Here is a 15,901-nt window from a genome sequence, read left to right as displayed (position 1 = left end):
GTGTGCAAGCTAAGGGGGCTTCGTACTCCGTCGTCCCGGTGAAGATGCACCTGTCGCCCCCACCCCCAGACATCGACGAGTGCCGGGAGCTGAACCAGCGCGGGCTGCTGTGCAAGAGCGAGCGCTGCGTGAACACGAGCGGCTCCTTCCGCTGCGTCTGCAAAGCTGGCTTCGCGCGCAGCCGCCCGCACGGGGCCTGCGTGCCCCAGCGCCGCCGCTGATGCGGAGCCCCGACCTCGGCCATCAGCGTGGGGTTTCTGCCTGAGCCTCTGGGCGAGCTCAGCCTCTGCTGCCTGCCCCAACTCGGGGCTCGGACCCAGGAACTCTCCAGGGTCCTCGGACCCCTCCCTGCGCCCAGCAGCGCCGCCCAGTTTACAGGAAGAGACTGGGTCTCTGGCACTGGCGGCCTTCCTCCCAAAGGGCATTTCCTGGCAACCGATAAATCAGATCGTGCCTCTTTACTCTTGGTTTTCCAAGCAAATTGATGTTCATGTCTGTGGTGGGCGTGGACTCCACGGGGCTGCGCCAGACCCGAGCCTCCTGGGAGGGGCTACACTGAGCCCAGCACCGGGGTGTGAAATAGAATTTATTGTGGCTCTGATTATGTACACGTGAGATGTGCCTGGCCAGACTGGCCGGGCTGCATGGTTTGTACAATAAATACATCCGCGGGGCCCGCTCTCCGCGGCTACAAGCGCCCGCACCTGCAGTTCAGTCCTGCTTCCGGGTGCCCAGCTTCATGGGGCCCTTGGCTGCCTTCTTCTCGGCGCGTTTGGCCTCCATCTCCCGCCTACGCTCCTCACGCTTCTTCCGGGCCAGCTCGGCCTTCCCTTGCCCTGGGAGCAGGAGGAGGTGGGCTGAGGGCTTCAGGAGCACAGGGGGCTCAGCTGCCCAGCCTGCACCTGCCCCAGTCAATAGCCCTAGTCCACCAGCTGTCCCAGGGGAACACTTACGGCTCTCTGTCTCCAGACCCTCCCAGTTGTCATCGCCCCACGAATCAGGTCTCAGCTGAAACGAAAGCATGGCGGGAGTGGGCATGGACTCCCAGCTGAGGTCCACCCCAGTCTGTACCCTCCCCCAGACGGGTGCCACGGACCTGCGCACCAGTCTCCCGTCGTGCCGACAGGGCAGCAAAGGGATCGCCTTTGTCGCTGGGCTCCGGGCCACCCCAGTTATATTCACTGGCCAGCCGTGTGCCCTCAGGGGGCGGCTCTGGGGGACTTGGGTCCTGCCAGCCCTGCTCCCACGAGCCTTCCGCGTCCCAGCTGCTCCAGTCTGACTCAGGGGATTTGACATCCAGGCTGCTGGTCTGCAGAAGGTGGGGAGGTCGTGCCCGATGGGGTGGGGGAGCTGGCCCCACCCCCCACAGAAACACCCGTGTCCCACTCTGTTTACCTGCCCAGCACGGCTAGCCTGGCCCCCAGCACTCCAGTCTTCCTGCTGGACCAACACCGATTCGGCCTCCTGCTGCAGTGTGGGAAGGAGAGGACGGCCGTAGACACGCCAGCCCGCACCCGAAGGGCCAGGAAGCCTGCTAGCCCCTTCCCAGCCATGGGCTCTACCCTTTCTTCTTTTGCATTCCATCTCATTTGCTCCTCGAGCCTTGTTTCCCATCCAGAGTGCACGTGCCATCACTCTGAGGCTGGGGAGTAAGGTCGAGCTGGTCCACACCCCTCCCCACAGCCCCAGGCCAGACGCTGCTGGCAGCAGGTGGAGAAATCGGGCCCAGAGGCCTGCCCCATTCCCTTCACGTAGCCTCACTCCATCCTCAGCAACCCCCTCTCCATGGGCCTGGGAATGGCCGCTCCTCGCTGACCAGTGGAGCCAGTGGGCAAAGGACGGGGACCAGAAGAGAGTGAGGAAGACCAAGGGGCTGCCCCCCAAACCGCCCACCTGGACTCCCATTCCCAGCCCTGCTCCCCGGAGCCCTTGGAGCTGAGTGGGTGTCCGCTGCCATCTCTTACCCACCAGAGCTACTCCAGGACGCCACCTCACCAGGGACACCAGCCAAGGCCACCCAGGCTCCTTGAAGGCAGGCTTCAAGCTTTGAGCTGGAGTCACCTAGGGAGACCCCCGCGCGCCCCCCTCACCTCCAGGCTGCCCCAGTCTTCGTCGTCCCATCTGTCGGCAGCACTGCTGTCCTCTGCCGTGTCTGTGCCCTCCTCTTGCGTCTCCCAGGCGCCTGGGGTCGCGGGTGGGGCAGGGACGAGGGTGGGGGCCGGGGCAGGAAGTCCTGAGGAGCAGAGGCTCACTGAGCTCCCATACACTGGGACCCAGGAAGGTCTCAAAACAGGGAGAGGTCGTGGGGGGAGGTGTAGGGAGGGAAGGCTCATGAGGGGACTAGACTCTGCCCTGTCCGTGCATCCCCACCGCCACGCCAGGGGAAGCCAGACAGAACAGCTCCTGGGTGCCGGCACCCCTGAGCCCTCTGAATCACCGACACGGCCACTCTGGGACACTCACCCTCAGGTGTGGGTCTCTGGGGGACGTTGGTCTCAGCCGGGGCGGCTGCTGGGTGTGCACGGATCAGCTTGGAGGTGAGCGAGGAAACCCCTGTCACAGCCCAGCCTGCCCAGCTGGCTGCCGCCCCTCCCATGCCGGGGCTGGATGCTGCGTGGACATCCTTCTCTGGGCAGTGACAGAAGGCAGAGACAGGGACAGTCACCCCAGGCTCTCTATGGGGAAGGTGACAGGAAGGCAGGAACTAACACGGAGCAACTTGTAGTGGCCCCCCTTCTCCAGGCCTGTGCTCTCCCATGGGCGGGATGGGGGCGGCGGGGAGCCGTGGTGTCAGGTCTGCTCCCTGCGGTTCTAGCTTCCAGATACTCCAGTGAGGGGCAAGGGGGCCATGAAAGGTGACAGTTAAAGATGTGGTGGGAGGGAAAGAGAACATGAGTGTGGACCACTCACCCACTTCAGCCAGCTGGGTGGGGTCCTCGGACACAGACTCCAGTTTGGACAGGAAGCTTCGAATGGCCTTGAAGGCCTGTGGGGGAGGAAGGGGCAGAGCTGGGGCCTCCAGGGTTCCTGCGACCCCACGGGGCCAGCCAGGGCCCAGCTAACCCCCGGAGCCCCAGCTCGAGCCCAGGCCCAGCTGTGCCTCACCTGGTCTCGCACAGATTTCTCAGGATCCACAGTGAGGCCGCAGAGCACAGGCAGGATCTTGTGGGCACAGTCGTTCATCGAGTAGAGGTTGTGGGTGGCCGCAAAGCCCAGGACGCCCGCCACCCGGGAAGGTGCGAATGGGTCCTTAGTGGCCCGGCTGAAGGCAGAGGTGAGGACCCTGTGCCTGGTCTGGGGAGGGCCGGGGGAGAACACTCCTGAGTGCAGGGTCCATACTGGGACCCAGGACTGCCAGACCTGCTTCCCAGAGCAGAGCCATCCACGGATGCTCCCGCCCCCAAGTCAGAAAAATGTGAGCTAATCACCGACAAATGGGGAGACTTTTTACTGAAAACCCAATCTTGGCTTCTCCTCTCAGATCGGTGGGTTCCTGCTGCCTCAGACAGCGGGGGCTGGAGCAGTAGCTGCCGTGGGGCTAGGGCCTGCACTTCTCTCCCGACCTGTGCACTGTGACATCATTCATTCATTCACTCACTCATTCATTCCTGCTATGTGTCTGCATTTGCAAACCCTGGCCGAGGGGCTGCCCATGGCCTCGGGGCCAAGCAAGCCGGAGTTCGGTTCCCAGATCCAGCACCATCGGCTCACCGACGCTGGGGCTGGGAGCATGACCGCACAAGGAGGCCTGGCCCTGGAGGACGCTGGGCCCCAAGGCAGCGACAGAAGCCCCAGGCGGCCGGCTGGGCACTCACACTGGCACTGAGGTAGGAGCCGATCTTGCCCAGGCAGACGGTGGTGTTGCAGCGAATGGGGCCCTGCTCGTCCTTGGCCTGCAGCCGCGCGAAGTGCTTCATCAGCTCCACATTGAGGTTGGCCTCGTTCAGCTTCGGGGCCAAGAGCAGCATGGACTGCGGGGGTCAGGGCAGGGTGGAAATTGGGGGTCACAGCCAGCAAAGCACCACGGGGAGGAGTGGCCTCCTGGGAGGGTGTGGAGGCCGACAGGGACACTGGGCTCCGACAGGACCGGCGGAGACCCTCCCAAACCTGCCTCCCCAGCAGGTCCTGGCCCCTACCCGGAATGCTGAGCAATGGGACACTTCTCTGTCCCCTTCACCCCATAACCTCCGAGGTTTGCTCACGCTCCTGTCTCCCGTCTTTCTCCTTCTGCTCTCTCTTGCGTGCGCTCGACTCAGATGTCCACAGAAACACCCCCACCACATTCTACTAACTGGCTGGAGGGGAGATCACCAGGGACCTCTGTGTTGCTAAGTCCAACGGCCAATTCTCCATCAAACCAAACCCGACCCCTCAGCGCTGTGACATCCCCAAGCTCTCCCTCCTGGAGACTTCCATCTCTGGTCCTCCAGGCCCCTGCCCTCTCCTGGTTCTCCTCAGACCTCACTGGCCGCTCCTTCTCGGTCTCCTGTGGCCGAGATCTCACTGTTCAGAGCCCCAGGGCGGCTCCCCAGGCCCTAGGTGACCCTAGGTGTCCTTACCCCTTCGTGGCTTTGAATGCCCTGAGTAGTGGACAATGCCCAGGTGTGCACCTCCGGCCCCGGCTTCTTCCTTAAACTATACACATGTATAACCAGCGGCCGAACAGACACCTGCACCTGCCTAACAGACGTGGCCAAGAGCAGACTGACCTCTTCCCGCAAAACTGCTGCTCCCAGTCTTCTTGGTAAATGGCAACTTAACCTTCCAGCTGCCCAGGCCGGAAACCTCGGAGCCATACTTGGCTTCACAGCCACCCACGGGCACATCCCGTCTGCCCACCCTCTTTGGAACATGGCCCCTTCTGTCCACCCGCTACTGCCTTTCAGATCTGAGCCCCCATGACTGGGGGGCCCCTTCGGCCACGATAACCCTCCTGCTGCTACTCCTCCATTCCAGGCACGTGCTGGCCTCCAGATCTCTGGGCACAGTCCCTCTGCACAGAGCACGTTTCCTCGCCATCTCCCCGCAGCCCGACCCTTGCCTCCTTTCCTTTAGTGACAGATCCCTAGCAAAGGCTTCCCTGACTGCTGTTCTCAAAACTGCAAACCCTTCTCTTCACACTCTGTGACTTTCCAACACAGTTTTTCTTTTCTTTTTTTTTTTAAGACTTTATTTATTTTAGAAAGAGAGCAGTCATGCGTGCACTTGAGCAGGGGGAAGAATAGAGGGAGAGGGAGAAGCAGACGCCATGCTGAGCACAGAGACCCGCTCAGGGCTCGATCCCAGGACCCTGAGATCATGACCTGAGCTGAGATCAGGACTCAGTCAACCTACTGAGCCACCCAGGCTCCCCCTAACATATCTTTTCTAATTCTGTTTCCTGTCTGGCAAGCCCACTCTCCATCACCTCAAAAAGCAGCTCCATGAGACAGACCCTGCATCCAAGCACGGGCCACAAGGTTGGGCACTGAGAGAGCCTCAGCCAGTGTCTACTGCACGGAGGATATAGACCATGCCCGTGCTGTCCTCCCACCAGCTATTGAGCTGCACCCGGGGCCTGGGCCCATATGCAGGATGGTGCCTGCCCCTCCCCTAACCTTCTCAGACGCACAGGCCCAAACCAAGACCTCTGTCCTCGTGTGAGCCCCCTCCGAGCCTCGGAAAACCAGGGCACACCTACCTTGACTGTCTGCTCTCGGATGGCAGGGTTGGTGTCCAAGAAGCCGTGTACGACGTGGGGAAAGATCTGCGTGTTGACTGTTGGCTCATCCAGGTACTGAATAAACTGTTCCATCTGTGGCCCGGTGTTGGCGGGGGGGTTGGTGAGAACATAGTCAGCCCCTCCTTGCCTGACCACAGTCACCGGCCCATTTTGTGGCTTGGTTATTTCCCCTACACAGGCACTGACCAACCAGGTGAGTCTCCTGAGCCCTCTACCTCACAGATGGCCTTTCTCTGGCCTTAGGTCCACATGCAGTGATGAGAGGCTAGGACGGTGCTGGGAAGAACCAAGGACTGGGAGCGGGAGGGTCCGGCCTGTGGCCCTGCACCACGTCCTTTCTTAGAGCCTCCACTGCCTCTTCTTTAAAAGGGATTATCATCCCCATCCGGAAAGTGGCTCAGGGAGGGCTGGCCATGATCCCAGAGATCATGTCTGATGCTCCTGGCTGCCTTGGGGTTGGCAGGAGAGACACTATCCCCACTCTAAACGGCTCTGGTGACCAAGCGAAGAGATTGGGTTGCAGGGGGAAGGCCCGCAGTCTGGGAGGGCTGTGCCTTCTCAAAGCTGCGGTTGAGGCCCATGATAGTCTCGATTTCCTAAGAGCCTAGGATTACCAGCCCTAGTGTGTGTTTGGAGAAGTTTCCAGGATGCCACCTCCTGCCACCAGCCTGGGACTGGAGGTGAGGCAGGGGGTCTCCCCAGCAGCCAAGGTGGGGTCCGGGTTGGGTAGAGGGGGACAGGGTCTAACCACAGCCCCCACCTGCTGTAGAAGGCGGATGCGCATGGCCCGGTCAGTGGACGAGAACATCTTGACCACGACAGGGATGATCTTCTGCTGGTACTCCTCCGCGTTGAGAAACTTGCCCACCTTCGGGAAAGAGCAGGAGATGGGGCTCAGCTGCCTCCGTGGAAGTGGGGTGACCTGACTGGGCTCATTCATTTTCCTTGGGCTCCCTGCTTTATGTCCCAGGATGGGGATGGGGTGATGTGGGAGGGAGGAGGGCCCTTCTCCAGCAGCCCTTCTGCCTGTCCTCTGCCCGTAACACCTTTTTGGGTCAAGGCAGCCTCTCGGGAGGCCGATGAAAGGTCTGTGCCCCTCCGTACAATCAGGCCCCAGTACACCACATGGACACACGTGCACACAGAATTCTAACTATAATTCTATCACTTCTGGAGATTGCCGGCCATATGGGATCTGCTTGCTGTCTTCCCCCTTCGTGGAAAAGTGGACAGAGTGGGGAACGGCAGGTGCCCAGGTAAGGGCAGGCTGGGGTCTGGGGAAGGCGGAGAGGATCCACCCGCTAGTTGCCAAAAGAACAGGGTGCCAAGAGGTCAGGAGGGAGGCTACAAAGTGGGGTGGTGAGCCGACGATCTCCTGGGCCCTGGAAACCGGGTGCACAAGTCAGACCAAGGCTGCTGTCTTGGGGAAACGGAAAAAGGTCTACAGGCTCTGAGTAAGGGGTCTGCGGGAAAAGAATTTAGAGGCACAGGGTTTCCTCCCCCCAAGGACGAGAAGTCCCTGCAGCCTCCCAGACGGCCGATCAGGTGGCCCTGGAGAGCTGAACCGAGGGACTCTCGGCGGTGAGCTCCTCAAGCACGCAGGCGGCTCTGCGTGTGTGTGTGTGTATGAGTGTGTATATGAATGTTAGTGTGGGTCTGCCCTCACCGGTCCGTCCCTCCCCCAGAGCCCTCTCTTTTGCCATTCAGACCCCCCCCCCAGCCAGGGTCTGGGCCCCACCGCCCCCACCCACCTTGAAGAGGGGCGTGAGGACGACCGCTCCTGCGCTGCCGAACTCGAAGGCGGTCAGCAGCTGGGGCAGCACCTTGTGCCGGCAGAAGTCCTCGGGGAACGAGTCTAGGCTCTTGCTCAGCTCTTGGAAGAACTTTTGCTTCTCAGCTGGCTCTTTGATCTGGGGGAACAAGGACAGGTTACAGGTAGGACATCAGCCTAGTCACGCCATTCCTCAGCTACGGGCAAGGACAGGGGGTCGTCCTCCAACCCTGCCTGAAAGACAACTGAAGCGCGTGGCTGCGGGAGCCCACGGGGCTGCCTTCAAATCCCAGCTCCCCCGTTCAGTAGCCACGTGACCTTGGGTGAGTGCCTCCATCTGTGAGACGCGCTAACAACTACGCCACCTCACAGAGCTGTCATGCGCGGGAAACCCGTCGGCTCACGGCCTGACACACCATCGTCATTGCTATCACCCGCCGACCTGCTGCTGGGGAAGCAGCCGCTGGGGACAGCAGGCCGTTTGTCGGCCTTGCCTCTCCTCCTCACCATAACCCAAGGTGTGAGGACCATTAACCCCTGCACACAGAGGAGGACACGAAGGCTCAGACAGGGGAGGGGGCTTAGCCCATCGCCCGGGCCCCAGCTGGGCAGGCGTTCCTGGCAAGCTGTGGGGAAGGCAGGGATCAGGTACAGCTGACCCCCAGACCTGGTCCCCCCACTGAAGCCGGACAGACCAGGCTGCCAGCTCAATGATCCCGCCAACCTCCCTCTAAGGCCGTCATCCGCACAATTCACATTCCCTGAGGACAGACAACAGCCCAGCCAGAGTTATATACTGAAACCTTTGTGCAGCTTAAATCATCCCCCCGCAACTTTATGAGACAGGTGCTAACATAATCCGCATTTACTCCACCAAGGAAACTGATGCCCAGAGAGGGCAAGGAATTGGCCCAAAGCCACACAGCTAAAAAGCAGTCAGGGGAAAGTGTATCTCAGGGGTTTGGTCCCTCCGTGGTGCTGCCCCCAAGGAAGAGGTGCTCACCCCCTCAAGTATAGACAAGGAGGCTGAGGTTCAAGGTCACCAGTCAGGAGTGATGGGGCAGGGATTATGACATAGTCCAGGCTGCTTCCAAAGTTCCTGTAGTCACTACTGTAACTTCGTTTCCCAAGCTGCTGCCTGGCCCGGAAGAGCTGACCTCTGGCTGGGGATGAGGAGGACCTGGCTGGCGCCGGAGCAACTCAGGTGAGCGCAGGAGGCAGGCTTTGTGCTCTGACAGCACTCATGGGGCACCGGGGCCCAGAGGAAGACTCAACCACACTCCAGGCTGCCTAGCTGGGCTCTCTCCCCTAGTCTGCCCAGTGACAGGAAGAGGGGCCTCTAGGCCCTGCCCTCCCACAGTCTCCTGGGACTGGCCAGAAACAGCCATCGCCTGTGGAGCACATTTTAAGCAGGGCAGCTGGGCCCAGTCAGCCCCGTGAGGAGAGGAGAATGTCCCATAACAAAGTTCCTGCTGCCCCCAAATGGTCCAGGAGGCACAGGGCTCAGTGTTTCCAGCGCTTCTGCCTCAAGACACAGCCCCAGTTCCCCATGCTCGGAAGAGTCCTCGGCCCCTGCTCCATCAAGGTCTGTGCCAGTGTCTGTCACTCCTCCCCAACTCCAGATTCTCAGTCACCTTTCTGTGTGCCCCCCCTCATGGCCGGGTCAGAGCAGGTATCCAGGCCGAGCCTTTCTCCTTCATTCCCTACAACAACCTATGGGCCCGCAGAGACTACTATTGCCCCCAATATACAGATATGGAAACTGAGACTCAAGGAGATTAAGCCAAGAATCCCTTCCTCACACTTTTCCATTTGCTGTTCCCCCTGCCTGGAACATTCCTCCCCAGTCACCATCCCCATGTCTCCCAGTCTTCGGGTCTCAGCTCAGATGTCAGCCCTGAGAGAGGCCTTCCCTGAGCACCCTGACCCACTTTTTTCCTTCCTGGTATTTACCCCTGTCCCGGCGAGTACACCTTTCCTTTTATGTATTTTTTGTCGCTCTCTACCAGTGAGAGTCCCCTGAAGTAGGGACTGTCATTAGTAACATGTGTCAGACAAGTCACACAGCAAGAGTTGGAGCCAGAATTCAGGCCCAGAGAGCCTGGCTCCATAGTCCCTCCTTGTTTCCCAAGGTCTAATTCCACTTTGTGGAAAGTGGGGAGGGGGGGCCGGGGTGAAGAACACAGGAACAAAGCCCGGGGAGGGGGGCCGGGGGGACTGGGGGGGCTCACCTGGATCTCTTCCAAGAAGAGGTTGGTCTCCACAAAGCGGTTGTTCATGAAGCCCCCCGGCGCCCGGCAGTTCTGCAGGAAGCGGGCTGGATTGGGACGCACCTTGGGGTTGGCGCCGACTAGCTCGCAGTAATGGGGGACCAGCGATTTGGGGATCTGTGGGAGAAGGGTCAGTGTCAGGGCAGGGCTGGCTAGCCGGCAGGCAGGAGCTGGGACTCGATCAGACACTCACCTTCCCAGGATTGCGCAGGGCAGCCGCCCGAGGTAGGGGCCCATTGAAGACTTCCCAGATGAGGCAGCCCAAGCGCCACATGTCAGCCGACCTGAGGCAAGGCAGTGACCAGAGCTGCTCAAGGCCCTGCCACCTGCTAGCACAGGCCTCCTACCTGCCTTGGGCACCAGACCCTCACTGCATGGCAGACGCTGAGCTATGTCCCTCAGCTGACCCTCCCATCAGGAAGGGAGAACCCTGAGAAGCAGGGTGCAGGTTCATTAGTCCCATTGGACAGATAAAGAAAGTGAGGCTCAGGAAAGCAAGTCACACACCTTTCAACCTCAGAACCACCAAAACACACTCAAAGCCTGTGTTTAAACCGCCCTACCTCCCGGAGGACCCCAGTTCCCTCCCCAGCTGTGCAGCAGGGGACGGGGGGGGGGGGGGGGGCTAAGGGGTCCCAAGGCTGCAGGAGCTTCCAGAATAGGGCAGGCTGGGACATGCCACGGCCAGTCACCCACCATTTCTCTCTGACTGCTCTGCCACTGCCATCAGCCAACTCCGGGGGGTCATACTGCTCAAGTTCAGGGACCCCCTTCCGGGGGGGCCCCCCACCATTGCCCTGGGACGAGTACATGTAGTCCAGGCCCCCCAGCTTCCACTCGCCGGCGCGGTCCACGAACACAGCGGCCATGCAGACGTTGTTGTGGATGAGGCTGCAGTCATTGACCAGGAAGCTGAGGGCTTTCTGGGGGCAGAAGGAGCCATCACACCCCCGCAACCCGAGGCCCCCACCCCGCTCTCATCACCATTGCCCCCCACCTCACCACAATCTGGTGTAGCCCCCAGGAGAGCTCCAGCTCCTTCAGGCCACCGGCCTCGGCTCGCTCCTTGAGGTACATTTTCAGTGGGGTCACTGCCTCTGTCACTACATGGAGGCATTTTTCTGTCTGAAGGGGGGACACGGCAGGAGAGGAAGGGGAGATGAGAGGCCCAGGGAGACAGGTGGAGGAGGGGTATCAAATGTGGGGGTGCCCAGGCAGAAGGGGTGGAAACTGAGGGGCAGGAAGACAGAAGACACACGGGGAGACTGGGAGAAAGCGCGGGGCGGAGATGGGGCAGCCTGGGAGGCAGGTACCTCCAGCCCATCGATGTAGGCCAGAATGTTGGGGTGCCGGAGAGTTTTGAGGCGCTTGAAGGCAGCTTTGGCCACCTGGGTCTGCTCGTCCGCACCGGGCTTCACATCGTACACGAAGATGGACACAGGGCTGCCTGTGGCCTGAGGGGAGGGCAGAGGGACCTGAGGGATGTGGGCCGGGCCCCAGCGACCACTCCATCTCCCAGAGGGTCGCAGAGCTGCTCAGTGCGGGGAGGAAAGGGTCACCGCCGGCCTCTCCCCAGGTCAGCCCTCGGACACGGAGCCGGGCCCACGTGACCCCGGTTCCGTCCGCCTGTCGTCCCTCGGTCCTTCCGCCCGCCACGTCGGCACTGCCCGGCCCCCTCCCCCGGCCCGTCGCCCCGGAGGCTCCGCAGCCACGTCAGGCGGGGCGCGACGCGGCTGGGCCGGCGGCGCTGACTAGGCGAGGCCGAGGTCGGCCGCGGCCTGTGGAGCCGGGCGGCGCTCACCTTCTTGCGGCCGCGGTGCAGGACCCAGGGCCCGGGCGGGCCGCCCTCGGGAGGGTCCGGGCTGAGCTCGAACGGGAAGTCCCGGACCGGGTCCCGGGCAAAGAACCACATTGTCCCCACCGCCGCCGCAGGCTGGGGACGCCTCTCCTCCGAATCCTCCGGCCGCTGAGCGGGGCGGGGCGGGGCGGGGCGGGGGCGGGGCCCGAGTCGGTGGGCGGAGCAGATGGGGCGGGGCAAGGGCGGGATCGGGGCGGGGCGGGGGCGGGATCGGGGGCGGGGCCGGCAGCGCAGAGACCAGCTTCCTGGCAACCTGGCCAAGCACCTGCTGGACAGGCGCCACCAGTTACCTACCAGTTACTGTATGGGCCTGGCAGGTCACCCAAACTCTCTGAGCCTCTGTGTCCTTACATCTAAAATGTGGGTGGTAGTAGAGTCTACCTCCCTGCGTTATTAAGGGGATGAGAACTTGAGAAGGAAGAAGTGATGGAGAAACCGAGGCATAGAAGAGCAGAGCTAGCGGGACGGAAGAGGAAGTAAGTTGTAGACAGACGTGAAGGAGAGAAGTTGGGTAGACAGAGGCTTAGGGAGGACGATTGTCCCCAAGCCAGATGTTCTCTCCCACCTGCCAGTAGGCAACTCCAGGATCCAATGAGGCATCAACGTTGGTGGATGGAGCCCCTTAGCTGGATGGAGTCCAGTGTCCAGGAGAGACTGATTGGCAATGACCCCCCTCTTCAGGTAGGGTCTCAGGGGACCCAGGGTTGGGGACAGTCCTGTAGTCACCTCTATGGAGTGTGGGTGAAATCCTAGAACCTATTATATGTTAGTTGGGAGGCCTTTGAGAGCAGACTGGAGAGTGGGAGATGCCAAGGTCAGCAGAGCTAGGTTCAAATCCCTGCTCAGGCCCTATCACTGGCTGTGGGAACCCACCTTATCCTCTGGAAACCTTGCTTCCCTTATCTGTAAGTTGGAATGAACAGTACTCTGTTTAGTACCACCTGACAGAGAACAGTCACTCAGCACAGCACTCATTGTCTCCCTTTCCTTGTCCAAGCACCTGTGAGGGTTGGTCACCCAGAGGGAGGGTTGGACAGGGTGTTGGCTGCTCAGAGCAGAATAGAAGTAAATACTAGAGATTTTCCTGTGTAGCTTCTGTTAGGAAGATAGTGACAACACTGTGAATATGGAATTTGCAATATTGGAGGGTGGGGAGTTAAAGTCACAGGGTGGGGGGTGGGGAATGGCAAGCAGGAGTCTTGAATGCCTAAACACAGAGCCTAGAAATTTTTTTCATACCAGGGAGGTAAGTAAGCCAGGGCTGAGCTGTGTGCTTGTGAGTGTGAAATGATAGGACACTTTGGAGCCATGGTAAAGGGGATGGTTCAAGAAAATAGGAGTCATGTGTTAGCATTCAGTCAGTGCCTGTTGTCTTAGCCCCTACCAAGTGTTTGGTCTGTGCAGTGCATGGGGGCCTCTCCTGGAGAAGAAACAGGTGCAGAAAGGGAAGGCCACTGGGCTGGGGGAGATCGGGGAGTCCCCAGTGCACAGAGGGACAGCAGGGAGGTAGGAGCCAAGCCTAGCACAGGCTGAGCAGATCACACCAGAAAGCAGAGTTACAAATGAAGAATCAAGAAAGGGAGCTTCCTTACAGATTCTCTGCTAACTAACCTGCTTCTACAGTGGAACTCAGCACGGAGGGGCTACCGTCTTCAGAAGAAGACAGCATCCCTTTCCCCGGTTCTCTTTGTGCCTACCTTGCCCTAACATTGAGCCTCCACATTGTCAGCTGCAAAGCGGAGGTAATACAAGTTCACTGCCCTATGAGGGAGGACTGGTGTTCTTCCCATCTTACAGGTGAGGAACCCAAGCTCTAAATGCTCACACATAGAAAGTGGCAGCCCAGGGGCGCCTGGGTGGCTCAGTGGGTTAAGCCTCTGCCTTTGGCTCAGGTCATGATCCCAGGGTGCTGGGATCAAGCCCCGCTTTGGGCCCTCTGCTCAGTGGGGAGTCTGCTTCTCCCTCTCTCTCTGCCTGCCTCTCTGCCTACTTGTGATCTCTCTCTCTCTCTCTCTCTGTTAAATAAATAAATAAAATATTAAAAAAGAAAGAAAGAAATAAAGTGGCAGCCCAGCTGGGACAAATCCAAGCAGCCCACCAAGACCCGCAAGGACCTGGAGAAATGGTGCGGCAGGCACACGTGCTTTCTGCGAGGGACCAGGGGGCCAGCCGCTCCCCAGCAGGTACAGTGGGATGTCAAGCAGGGGGAACCTGGAAGCAGGTGCCTCGGGTTGAATGCCATGTCTATAGGATCTTGGGAAGTCACTTCATGCTTATTCCTTGCCTGTAAACAGACGACTCTCGGAGTAATGCAACATTCGCCTCTGCGGTTAACAGGGGTACTTGGCCCCAAATAAACAGTCGCCGACAAGGGACATGGAAGATAAGCTTTGTGGCATAGATCCAAAATAAAAGAGGGGGAAACTGGAAAGCGATGGAAGTGATCTATTAACTAGGGATCTTCAGATGTCACTGGAGACAAAAGCAATCCACCAAGGTGGGAAAATCAAACCCTCAAAAACGGTGCCTCTGACAAGGCGAGGCAGAAGGAGACAGGCTGGGGTCACAGTCAAGGTTAGAAGCGTGTTTTCAGTCTCGCAATACATGAAGGTAATCAAGAATTTTTTTTTTAAGATTTTATTTATTTATTTATTTGACAGAGAGAGATCACAAGTAGGCAGAGAGGCAGGCGGAGAGAGAGAGGAGGAAGCAGGCTCTCCGCTGAGCAAAGAGCCCGATGCGGGACTTGATCCCAGGACCCTGAGATCATGACCTGAGCCGAAGGCAGCAGCTTAACCCACTGAGCCACCCAGGCACCCAAGAATTTTTTATTTTTTTCCCAGGAAACTGAGAATTCCTTATTCCCACTATAATTTTTTTTTATGAATGAGAGAATACTGTTCTTCTCCTTTCACGAAAGAGAAACATTTCTCAGTCACCAAGTTGATAAGTTGTAAAAATCCTTTGTGTATTCAAGTCTTATTCTGCCCTCAAAGCATCTGGATTTTCAGTGCTGCTGGTGGACATGAAATGATGCAGCTGTAGCAAAGGACAGCTCAGCAACACCGACTAAACTTCACCCCAGTAATTCTGCTTCTAGAAATGTATGCTACACAAAGCCTCATTCTGGTATGCAACGATTTACACAACGCTGTGTAGCTGAGTCAGACTGCCTGTTTCCCAGCTCTGTTCCTTATGAGTCGTGCAACCGTGGGCAAGTTACTTACTCTCCTTGCACCTCAGTTTTTTCATCTGTGAAATGGGTAGAGCAATAGTATTTATTCCACGGGGAAGGTAGGCTGAACAAAGCTCACCTATGTCCACCTCTTAATCCCAGGACTCTGTGAATATGTTGCTTTACACGGTAAAAGGGGCTTCCCTGTTGCAATCTAGTCACAGATCTGGAGATGGGTAAGTCATCCTGGATTATCCCCGTAGGCCCGATGCTGTAGGCAGACCACAGTGAGTAGTAGGTGTGCCAGCAGGAGCACGTGTCTTGTGAGGGAGGGGTCGTGAGCCAAGGAAGGAGGCCGCTTTCTAGAAGCTGGGAAACGCAGCCTCTCTCCTGCAGCCCTCAGAAGGGACATGGCAGTGCTGACCCCTTCATTTTAGATCTCGGGTACCCGGAAGCGTAAGGTAATAAATCAGCGTGGTTTTAGGCCACTAAATTTGTGGAAATTAATACAATAGGCACAGGATGAGAATTTGTGAGTTACTGTAGGTAACAGCTTCAGTGCCTAGCGCAGCGGGTGCTTGGTGGACGGGGCTCAGAGGGCCGCTGGTAATCGGGGCGACGGGGAGGAGTCCGCAGGAGTGGAGGGATTCAAAACCCCATGCATACCGCGAAGCCACAGCAATGGCTAATAAAGAAGTGGCTGTTCCGTAGGCATGGGCGCGGAGACCAGCGGGTGACGCGGACAGGATGAGGACGATGGCGTCACTGCTGTTTTCTGCAACCTCCCGGCCTGTCAGGCACTGAGCTAAGCGCTCTCCCTCCTTCCGATCCTCATAAGGATACGCGGGATCTCTTTCAGTCCGAGCAAAACCACAAAGCCATTTGGACTGGAGAAGTCTGACATAAAGAATTATTAACTGGGGGCTCCTGGGTGGCTCCGTTGGTCAAGCCACTGCCTTCGGCTCAAGTCATGATCCCGGAGTTCCCGGATGGAGTCCCGCATCGCATCAGGCTCCCAGCTCCGTGGGAGTCTGCTTCTCCCTCTGACCTTCTCCCTCTCGTGCTCTCTCTGTCAAATAAATAAAATCTTAAAAAAAATAAAAAA

The 15,901-nt window shown here is 58.9% G+C and overlaps 2 protein-coding genes and 1 long non-coding RNA gene across 21 annotated transcripts in view; 2 read left to right on the top strand and 1 right to left on the bottom strand.

The window, feature by feature from the left end:
• LTBP3 (latent transforming growth factor beta binding protein 3) overlaps nt 1–703 on the top strand; it is a 17,225-nt gene extending 16,522 nt beyond the window's left edge. For all 6 annotated transcript variants that reach the window (XM_082748453.1, XM_082748452.1, XM_082748450.1 and 3 more), the window contains one exon: nt 70–703. In XM_082748453.1, the coding sequence (XP_082604579.1) occupies nt 70–221 (152 nt within the window). In that variant the 3' untranslated portion in view covers nt 222–703. The remainder of the gene's footprint in view (nt 1–69) is intronic.
• Nucleotides 574–11,752, bottom strand: SCYL1 (SCY1 like pseudokinase 1). 6 transcript variants are annotated; one of them, XR_014316246.1, is made up of 18 exons: nt 11,565–11,752; nt 11,077–11,217; nt 10,766–10,888; nt 10,460–10,686; nt 9,957–10,047; nt 9,725–9,880; nt 7,474–7,632; nt 6,483–6,590; nt 5,681–5,794; nt 3,816–3,971; nt 3,106–3,294; nt 2,911–2,986; nt 2,464–2,628; nt 2,091–2,233; nt 1,396–1,642; nt 1,097–1,309; nt 954–1,008; nt 574–836 (listed from the first exon to the last, which is right to left on the bottom strand). XR_014316246.1 is itself a non-coding variant. In XM_082748476.1 (18 exons), exons 1-18 carry the CDS (start codon nt 11,673–11,675, stop codon nt 712–714), a joined length of 2,424 nt encoding a protein of 807 aa, XP_082604602.1. In that variant the 5' UTR covers nt 11,676–11,751; the 3' UTR covers nt 574–711. The 6 variants fall into 6 exon arrangements, 5 of the variants coding, with proteins under 5 accessions (XP_082604602.1, XP_082604603.1, XP_082604606.1 ...); XM_082748476.1 differs by having other exon boundaries at nt 1,396–1,467; nt 11,565–11,751; XM_082748477.1 differs by having other exon boundaries at nt 1,396–1,464; nt 11,565–11,751.
• On the top strand, nt 7,585–15,901 carry LOC309873290. Of its 9 annotated transcripts, XR_014316259.1 has the most exons (6): nt 7,585–7,657; nt 8,625–8,697; nt 12,194–12,302; nt 13,245–13,363; nt 13,673–13,804; nt 14,959–15,901. It is a non-coding gene; the product is annotated as an uncharacterized lncRNA (long non-coding RNA). The 9 variants fall into 9 exon arrangements; XR_014316260.1 differs by lacking the exon at nt 7,585–7,657 and having other exon boundaries at nt 8,238–8,697; XR_014316261.1 differs by lacking the exons at nt 7,585–7,657; nt 8,625–8,697 and adding an exon at nt 11,837–12,097 and having other exon boundaries at nt 13,677–13,804.

The sequence above is a fragment of the Mustela nivalis genome, assembly GCF_964662115.1.
Source record: "Mustela nivalis genome assembly, chromosome: 9".
Taxonomy (NCBI): Eukaryota; Metazoa; Chordata; class Mammalia; order Carnivora; family Mustelidae; genus Mustela; species Mustela nivalis.
Note: the sequence above shows the minus strand (reverse complement) of the source record. Positions and strands in the feature narration are given on the sequence as shown.

What these genes read in the sequence shown, in the direction of transcription:
- SCYL1 (XM_082748476.1), bottom strand. Translation starts at nt 11,675, where the DNA reads ATGTGGTTCTTTGCCCGGGACCCGGTCCGGGACTTCCCGTTCGAGCTC. An exon ending in GGGGGCTACACCAGATTGTG is followed by an intron (nt 10,687 to 10,765) that starts GTGAGGTGGGGG and finishes TTCTGCCCCCAG; the next exon opens with AAAGCCCTCAGCTTCCTGGT. An exon ending in AGAGCAGTCAGAGAGAAATG is followed by an intron (nt 10,048 to 10,459) that starts GTGGGTGACTGG and finishes GCCTTGCCTCAG; the next exon opens with GTCGGCTGACATGTGGCGCT.